Raw genomic sequence first — 9,815 nt, 5'->3', positions numbered from 1 at the left:
GACAGCCGAAGGCTGTCTGGTCATGCTGGGAGTTGTAGTTTTTCCAACAGCTGGAGGCACCCTGATTAGGAAACCCTGTTCTATATTTCATTGATCCATGAGCCAATCCTGGGACCTTTACAATGTACCCAACGCATTCCGAACTCATCCCCCCCCCCCCACCAGGAAAAGAAAATATGGAAGCAAAGTTTTATAAATTAAAGTTTTTTGGTTTTTTATTTAATATCAAATAAATTGTGTTTAACTATAAAAGATTCATCAGTACAAAAAAGTGGAAGATAAAAAAATATAAATACCAGTGTACCATCGAAATGTAAACATTCATCTGTATGGGTTATGTAGAAAAATATGGATAAAAAATAAAAATAAAAAAGAGCGCGAACAAGCGACACCTTTTTTTTTTCTCCTGCACATAAATAGGAGGTTTTTCTTAAGGCGTCCACCTGTCCGTGGGCCGGCGCTCACAGGCAGCCATTGTATCGGCTGACAACTGCTGACTATTAATACGGGATCTCATGAAAGGCAGTTGTTTAAGAGTCGCATTAACAGGTGCTCGAGAACTCTGTAAACACAATTGTTGTTTGGTAACCACAAGCATCTCGCTCTTATTCCTGATCATTGTTAACGCTGCCCGTCAGAGTGCTGCGGCCCCGACAGCTGCCCTGTAAGTGGGAGATCATCATTGCATAGTAACACCTTCTCGGCATACAATTATCTATATACAATCACAAAAATATGAATGCATTGTAACACTTTGACTTTGTCCTTCATAAAAATAGAGGAAATAGCCCTTTTTTTTCCTGCTTTCATCGAGAAAGACTTTGGTTTTGACAACCTGCCGGTTTGGCGAATCACAAGTTTTTCAGCATTTACGGACTATGACCAGTCACAGTGGAATATCGCTGCTTTTCGTCACCTCGCAATGTAGTGTGCAGGTGTCCTGTAATATCGCAGTAAGGCTCTGGAATGCGGTGAGCTACTTTCAGCACCTAAGAGCATTATATAAGTGTCATAGATACCCCCCAAAACCACACAAGTGCACCCGCAGCACTTGGCCAAGGCACTTGTCTTTGGGGAAGGGGGGGCCCCCAAAAACCCTTTGTAAGTCTTTAACAGTCACTTCTGCGCAAGAAGAGATCAATGGTTCCCGGAGCAGCCCGACTCCTCGTGTTTATGAAGGAGGGACATGCGTGAGAAAGTCCTGGAGCAGGTTCTGCACTGATATTTCTTGACATCGGAATGGGTCTGCAGGTGGGCGCGGAGATTAGAGCGGTCGGCAAAGGCTCGGTTACAGTGTGTGCAGGAAAATGGCTTCTCACCTGAAAAAAAAAAAAAAATCAAATTAGTGGTTGAGGAAAGAAACTAAATTCTGCGCAAAATGTCACCATCCACACATCACGGTTGTGTACGAGGGGCGTGAGATTTCCATTAGGAAGAAAAGACCTTAACGAAATGGTCATTCAGTCTTTGTATAAAATGCTAACGGGCCTACGAGTCATTGAGCGGACACAATCGAGTCTTTAGCACTTGAAGAGGGTGTGAAATCAAAGCCGTACAAGACATAACAATCAGAGCGGGGACCAAGGTGTGGAGTGAATGTGATCTGTTGCTTGGAACGTGAGCCCGGGTGGCAGCTGGGGGGGGGGGGGGGGGGACCGTGGCCTCGCCACAACTGTACCAACAGGTGCAACACACAACACACTACTCTACCAGCAGCCGCTAGCTACCCAGCACGTACAGCAGCTACTCTGAAGGTGTCTAAGAGATTAGCTCTATCATAGTCACATGACAGCCAGGACTATACATCTATCATAGGGGTCAACAATATATCTCAGCTCACAGAAACACTGATAAAAGCAGTGTTTCCCAGTGTGCCTCCAGCTGTTGCAAAACTCCAACTCCCAGCATGCCCGGACAGCCTTCGGCTGTCCGGGCATGCTGGGAGTTGGAGTTTTGCAACAGCTGGAGGCACACTGGTTGGGAAACACTGACGTAAAGCATAGTCCATCCAGAAGGGGTGAGCAGACCCTTACCTGTGTGGGTTCGGATGTGTCCTTGCAGCAGCCAGGGTCTGGAGAAGGCTTTGCCACAGATCTTGCAGACACAGGGTAGTGTGTGGCTCCTGATGTGCATCTTGAGGGCCCCTAAACTGACATATTCCTTCTCACAGTATTTGCAGCTGAAAGACTTTCTGGTCTGAGAGTCACAGTGAAGCTGCTTGTGCTTAGAGAGTCCAGCAAAGGTGGAGTAAGACTTGGTGCATTGGTTACAGTGGAACTTCTCGGCTTCTGTGGCGGAGGAGGCAGGGCTTGGGGGGTCCGATGTTTTGCCCTCATCGTCCTCGCTGGAGAAGGAGGTGAGGTCCAGGGGTTTGGAGTCATCGCTGGAGGTGGAGATCGGAGACTTGCTGTAGTCAGGCTCAGGGGTGAAGAACGTGGTAAGTAACCCGGTGTCCCAAACCAGAGGAGGGAAGTAGGCGCCTGGGCTGAGGAGGTCAGGCTGAGCGATCACCGGGATGGAGAACTTGTCATACAGGAAAGGGGAGATGTAAACTGCGGAGAGAAGACGACGACGTGACGCCACTGTGCGAGGATACCCACCAACTCTGCTGCAACTTCATTACTAGTCAGCAGACTCAAATTATATATATATATATATATATATATATATATATATATATATATATATATATATATATATACATGCATATATATACCCTGCAGTTTGTGTCCTTACCTGTCTGGCTCTCCAACTCGCTGTAGTTAGGCTTCTTGGTGGCAGAGAAGTGTTTCTTGACCAGGAATGATCGTGGCATGGTGCCGGAGGAAGATGCGGCTTTCTGTACTGTCCTATACAGCGCGGCGCCCCCTAATATGCAGCCTCCGGCCCCGGGACCTCCCATGTAAATGAGCATTGTCAGCTTCCAGCCAATCAGCATGCAGGGGGCGGGACAGACACCACGCCCCCTTCTTTTAGCAGGTGCCTGGAGCGGTGGATTTTGGTGCAACTTCTACCCTGTAATAAAGTGGAGAAACTCAAGAACGTAGCTGGAGGCTGCAGAGACTGGGACACAGCCCTACCCGGGGAACACACTGAGCACCCAGCACCCGGACCTAATAATACAGCACCCATATCTGAGCACCCAGCACCCGGACCTAATAATCCAGCACCCATATCTGAGCACCCAGGACCCGGACCTAATAATACAGCACCCATATCTGAGCACCCAGCACCCGGACCTAATAATACAGCACCCATATCTGAGCACCCAGCACCCGGACCTAATATACAGCACCCATATCTGAGCACCCAGCACCCGGACCTAATATACAGCACCCATATCTGAGCACCCAGCACCCGGACCTAATAATACAGCACCCATATCTGAGCACCCAGCACCCGGACCTAATAATACAGCACCCATATCTGAGCACCCAGCACCCGGACCTAATAATACAGCACCCATATCTGAGCACCCAGCACCCGGACCTAATATACAGCACCCATATCTGAGCACCCAGCACCCGGACCTAATATACAGCACCCATATCTGAGCACCTAGCACCCGGACCTAATAATACAGCACCCATATCTGAGCACCCAGGACCCGGACCTAATAATACAGCACCCATATCTGAGCACCCAGGACCCGGACCTAATAATACAGCACCCATATCTGAGCACCCAGGACCCGGACCTAATAATACAGCACCCATATCTGAGCACCCAGGACCCGGACCTAATAATACAGCACCCATATCTGAGCACCCAGGACCCGGACCTAATAATACAGCACCCATATCTGAGCACCCAGGACCCGGACCTAATAATACAGCACCCATATCTGAGCACCCAGGACCCGGACCTAATAATACAGCACCATTATCTGAGCACCCAGGACCCGGACCTAATAATACAGCACCCATATCTGAGCACCCAGGACCCCAACCTAATAATACAGCACCCATATCTGAGCACCTAGCACCCGGACCTAATAATACAGCACCCATATCTGAGCACCCAGGACCCCAACCTAATAATACAGCACCCATATCTGAGCACCTAGCACCCGGACCTAATAATGCAGCACCCATATCTGAGCACCCAGGACCCGGACCTAATAATACAGCACCCATATATGAGCACCCAGGACCCCAACCTAATAATACAGCACCCATATCTGAGCACCCAGCACCCGGACCTAATAATACAGCACCCATATCTGAGCACCCAGGACCCCGACCTAATAATACAGCACCCATATCTGAGCACCCAGGACCCGGACCTAATAATCCAGCAGTGATAATACTAGAGCAACCAGCACCTATACCTGAGAACCCAACACTGATAACACCTCATAGTACCCAGCACTGACAATACCTGTTCACCCAGCACCCATACCTGTGAATCCTACACTAACACCTGAGCACCCAGCACTGACAATACCTGAGCACCCAGCACTGACAATACCTGAGCACCCAGCACTGACAATACCTGAGCACCCAGCACTGATAATACCTGAGCACCCAGCACTGACAATACCTGAGCACCCAGCACTGATAATACCTGAGCACCCAGCACTGACAATACCTGAGCACCCAGCACCGACAATACCTGAGCACCCAGCACTGACAATACCTGAGCACCCAGCACTGACCATACCTGTGCACCCAGCACTGACAATACCTGAGCACACACAAATGATAATACCTGAGCACCCAGCAATGATAATACCTGAGCACCCAGCAATGATAATACCTGAGCACCCAGCACTGACAATACCTGAGCACCCAGCAATGATAATACCTCAGCACTGACAATACCTGAGCACCCAGCACTGATAATACCTGAGCACCCAGCACTGACAATACCTGAGCACCCAGCACCGACAATACCTGAGCACCCAGCACCGACAATACCTGAGCACCCAGCACCCATACCTGTGAATCCTACTCTAACACCTGAGCACCCAACACTGACAATACCTCAGCACTGACAATACCTAAGCACCCAGCACTGATAATACCTGAGCACCCAGCACTGACAATACCTGAGCACCCAGCACTGACAATACCTGAGCACCCAGCACTGATAATACCTGAGCACCCAGCACTGATAATACCTGAGCACCCAGCAATGATAATACCTCAGCACTGATAATACCTGAGCACCCAGCACTGATAATACCTCAGCACCCAGCACTGATAATACCTGAGCACCCAGCACTGACAATACCTGAGCACCCAGCACTGACAATACCTGAGCACCCAGCACTGATAATACCTGAGCACCCAGCACTGACAATACCTGAGCACCCAGCACTGATAATACCTGAGCACCCAGCACTGATAATACCTGAGCACCCAGCACTGACAATACCTGAGCACCCAGCACTGACAATACCTGAACACCCAGCACTGACAATACCTGAGCACCCAGCACTGATAATACCTGAGCACCCAGCACTGACAATACCTGACCACCCAGCACTGATAATACCTGAGCACCCAGCACTGACAATACCTGTGCACCCAGCACTGACAATACCTGAGCACCCAGCACTGACAATACCTGAGCACCCAGCAATGATAATACCTGAGCACCCAGCACTGACAATACCTGAGCACCCAGCACTGACAATACCTGAGCACCCAGCACCCATACCTGTGAATCCTACTCTAACACCTGAGCACCCAGCACTGACAATACCTCAGCACTGACAATACCTAAGCACCCAGCACTGATAATACCTCAGCACCCAGCACTGACAATACCTGAGCACCCAGCACTGACAATACCTGAGCACCCAGCACTGACAATACCTGAGCACCCAGCACTGACAATACCTGAGCACCCAGCACTGACAATACCTGAGCATCCAGCACTGATAATACCTGAGCACCCAGCACTGACAATACCTGAGCACCCAGCACTGATAATAGCTGAGCACCCAGCACTAACAATACCTGAGCACCCAGCACTGACAATACCTGAGCACCCAGCACTGATAATACCTCAGCACTGACAATACCTGAGCACCCAGCACTGATAATACCTGAGCACCCAGCACTGACAATACCTGAGCACCCAGCACTGATAATACCTGAGCACCCAGCACTGATAATACCTGAGCACCCAGCACTGATAATAGCTGAGCACCCAGCACTGATAATACCTGAGCACCCAGCACTGATAATACCTGAGTACCCAGCACTGATAATACCTGAGCACCCAGCACTGATAATACCTGAGCACCCAGCACTGATAATAGCTGAGCACCCAGCACTGATAATACCTGAGCACCCAGCACCCATACCTGTGAATCCTACTCTAACACCTGAGCACCCAACACTGACAATACCTCAGCACTGACAATACCTAAGCAGCCAGCACTGATAATACCTGAGCACCCAGCACTGACAATACCTGAGCACCCAGCACTGACAATACCTGAGCACCCAGCACTGATAATACCTGAGCACCCAGCACTGATAATACCTCAGCACCCAGCACTGATAATACCTGAGCACCCAGCAATGATAATACCTCAGCACTGATAATACCTGAGCACCCAGCACTGATAATACCTCAGCACCCAGCACTGATAATACCTGAGCACCCAGCACTGACAATACCTGAGCACCCAGCACTGATAATACCTGAGCACCCAGCACTGACAATACCTGAGCACCCAGCACTGACAATACCTGAGCACCCAGCACTGATAATACCTGAGCACCCAGCACTGATAATACCTGAGCACCCAGCACTGATAATACCTGAGCACCCAGCACTGATAATACCTGAGCACCCAGCACTGACAATACCTGAGCACCCAGCACTGATAATACCTGAGCACCCAGCACTGACAATACCTGACCACCCAGCACTGATAATACCTGAGCACCCAGCACTGATAATACCTGAGCACCCAGCACTGACAATACCTGAGCACCCAGCACTGATAATACCTGAGCACCCAGCAATGATAATACCTCAGCACTGATAATACCTGAGCACCCAGCACTGATAATACCTGAGCACCCAGCACTGATAATACCTGAGCACCCAGCACTGACAATACCTGAGCACCCAGCACCCATACCTGTGAATCCTACTCTAACACCCGAGCACCCAACACTGACAATACCTCAGCACTGACAATACCTGAGCACCCAGCACCCATATATTAGAACCCAGCACCTGAAATTGAGCACCCAGCACCAATGGCTCAGTCCCTCCCCACTAATAACCGTGCCCTAGCCTGGGATTACAGTGGGGGGCACAGGGGGTCTATCGGAATTATCCCACATTGTCACCAGCACAAAACTCCATTGTGGCAGCTCCACATAGGAGACAATGCGGGAACCTGCAGAGTTTTCTCTCCCCCACCCCGTCCCCTCTTTACAGCTCTTTACCCCTGAGTTGCGCTGCTTTGTGCTCTGCTCCTTATTTACACTGGGGGACAATGCTGTGCGGTAAATGAAGCTGAGCCCGCTGTGCTGTTCAATGGGGAAAACACACAACAACACAACAACATGTTGTCTAGTCAGGGTCAGCACCCGGAGTCTGTCATGTGTCTGTATGAGGGATGTGCCGATGCTATTTACCACAACACTGTCTCAAGCTGTTGTAAAACTACAACTCCCAGCATGCCTGGACAGCCGAAGGCTGTCCAGGCATGCTGGGAGTTGTAGTTTTACTACAGCTGGAGACAGACTGTTTGGAAAACACTGCCTTATATAACAGGTTGCAATACTGAAGTCCTGTCCACCATTATCGTGACAGACAGGTGCCAGACTATCAGATAGTCTCAACTATCGGATGGATAATAGCCTAAAAAGTGTTAGGCTATGTTTCCACTTGTTTTTCTTCAAAAAGCCCCCCAAAATGCCACATGCTGCGCCGCCTTTTTTTTGGGGGGGGGGTACAAAAATAAGAAGCGTCCAGATATAAGCTGAAAGTCAATAGGGGCTTCTGAGATGCCATACCCACTTGGCATTTGTTTTTTTGTTAGTTTTTTTTGGCATTTTTTGGCTCAGAGGGCGATTTGAAAAATCACAGCATGTGGAGACGATGGCGTTTTTTTTTTTTTCCCTCATAGAAATCTGTTTCTCTCCCATAGAAGTCTATAGGAGAGAGACATACAGCCATAAAAAATGCAATGTAGGTTTTAAGTTGGCATTTTTTATTTTATTTTTTAAGTTAAAAGGGATGGACACGGGAACAGGACAAACTGCTGAAGGAAAAAAACACCAGAAAAATTTAAAAAAAAAAGCTGGTAAATGCAGTGGCGTTTTTTCTGGACGAAGAAAAATATAAATAAATAAATAAAAACGCTGGCAAAAAAAAGGGGAAACCTAGCCTGGTTTCACATATGGCGTTTTTCCCAGATAGAAACGCAATAGAAAAGTAAAAAAACAAACAAACAAAAAAAACACTGCTGACAATGAGGCAGTAGTCACCAACCTGTGGCTCTCTGGCCGCTACCAGACTACAACTCCCAGCGTGCCCAGACAGCCTGGATGTCTGGACATGCTGGGAGTTGTAGTCTCGTGGGGAACACAGCAATAGCGAAATCATGACTTGCAATGAGAACAAGGCAACAAAAATAACGCAAAGAAGAGGCCTTAGGGTATGTTCACAGTGACTAAAACCTTTCTGAGGAATTGTTGAGGAGATCCTTGCCAAAATCTTCATCACGAATCCTCCTCAGATTTGGAGCAGAATTTCAAAGCACAAAGGGGGAGATTTATCAAAACCTGTGCAGAGGAAAAGAGCCCAGTTGCCCATAGCAACCAATCAGATCGCTTCTTTCATTTTGCAGAGGCCTTGTTAAAAATGAAAGAAGCGAGCTGATTGGTTGCTATGGGCAACTGAGCAACTTTTCCTCTGCACAGGTTTTGATAAATCTCCCCCAAAGGGATTCGTCAAAACCTGTGCAGAGGAAGAGTGGTGCAGTTGCCCATAGCAACCAATCAGATTGCTACTTTCATTTTTGCACCACTCTTCCTCTACACAGGTTTTGATAAATTCCCCCCCCCCCAACTCCACACGGAATCCTCGCCAAGAATGAACGTCAATTCTTGAAGTGCGATTTCACATGGTTGCAGATTTTCCATTGAAATCAATGAGGCTTGTGTTTTAGGCAGATTTCGTGTCTTGAAACCGAGTGCAAATTAGGGTGCATGCATACCACGTTTTTGCAATACAGTTCCTGTATCAGGTTTTTGATGAAAAACTGACTGAACTGTATCAAAAAGTGTGTACAAATATTAACCCATATAAGGTTGAAAACCGTATACGGTTTGAAAAATGATGTCCGGTTGCATCAGTTTTTTAAGAAAAAAACCTATACGTTTTTAACTTTTCACTCCATTTTGAATAAAGTTTCACTTGTTTGATTGAAATTATAAGAAAAGAAACTGTGCAAAGTAAAAAAACGTATGGTGAAAACCTGATGGAACCGTACACACACACAGTTCTGTGCGGTTCCCATTGACTCCCATGTTTAAAAAAAAAAACGTATACGGTTTAATACAGTTTTTCACTCAGACCAAAAAATGTGGTAGACTACAGTTTTGGGTACGGGTAAAAAACTGGACAAAACCGTATGAGATGCAAAACGGACTAAACCGGATGATGCGTTTGACATACAGTTTACAATGTTAAGTCAATGCGTACAGTTTTCTATACAGTTCCATACGGTTTTTAACTTGAAACCGTATACGGGAACTGTATAACAAAAACGTGGTGCGCATGTACCCTGATTTAGGCTAACTTCGGAATACTTGCAGAACGTCCTTCCGGAAAAA

The 9,815-nt window shown here is 47.8% G+C and overlaps 1 protein-coding gene across 3 annotated transcripts; it reads right to left on the bottom strand.

Annotated features, from left to right (window-relative positions):
* Nucleotides 1-211: 211 nt before the first annotated feature.
* Nucleotides 212-8,797, bottom strand: SNAI1 (snail family transcriptional repressor 1). Of its 3 annotated transcripts, none has more exons than XM_056547903.1 (4): nucleotides 8,658-8,797; nucleotides 2,737-3,015; nucleotides 2,034-2,552; nucleotides 212-1,319 (listed from the first exon to the last, which is right to left on the bottom strand). In XM_056547903.1, exons 2-4 carry the CDS (start codon nucleotides 2,936-2,938, stop codon nucleotides 1,138-1,140), a joined length of 903 nt encoding a protein of 300 aa, XP_056403878.1. In that variant the 5' UTR covers nucleotides 2,939-3,015; nucleotides 8,658-8,797; the 3' UTR covers nucleotides 212-1,137. The 3 variants fall into 3 exon arrangements, with proteins under 3 accessions (XP_056403878.1, XP_056403880.1, XP_056403879.1); XM_056547905.1 differs by having other exon boundaries at nucleotides 2,737-3,010; nucleotides 8,658-8,766; XM_056547904.1 differs by lacking the exon at nucleotides 8,658-8,797 and adding an exon at nucleotides 7,419-7,597.
* Between the last annotated feature and the right edge of the window lie 1,018 nt (nucleotides 8,798-9,815).

This window comes from Hyla sarda, chromosome 12 (assembly GCF_029499605.1).
Source record: "Hyla sarda isolate aHylSar1 chromosome 12, aHylSar1.hap1, whole genome shotgun sequence".
NCBI classification, from domain to species: domain Eukaryota; kingdom Metazoa; phylum Chordata; class Amphibia; order Anura; family Hylidae; genus Hyla; species Hyla sarda.
This window is presented reverse-complemented; position numbering and strand designations above follow the sequence as displayed.

What these genes read in the sequence shown, in the direction of transcription:
- SNAI1 (XM_056547903.1), bottom strand. Translation starts at nt 2,938, where the DNA reads ATGCTGATTGGCTGGAAGCTGACAATGCTCATTTACATGGGAGGTCCC. An exon ending in CGAGTTGGAGAGCCAGACAG is followed by an intron (nt 2,553 to 2,736) that starts GTAAGGACACAA and finishes TTCTCTCCGCAG; the next exon opens with TTTACATCTCCCCTTTCCTG. An exon ending in ACACATCCGAACCCACACAG is followed by an intron (nt 1,320 to 2,033) that starts GTAAGGGTCTGC and finishes TTTTTTTTTCAG; the next exon opens with GTGAGAAGCCATTTTCCTGC.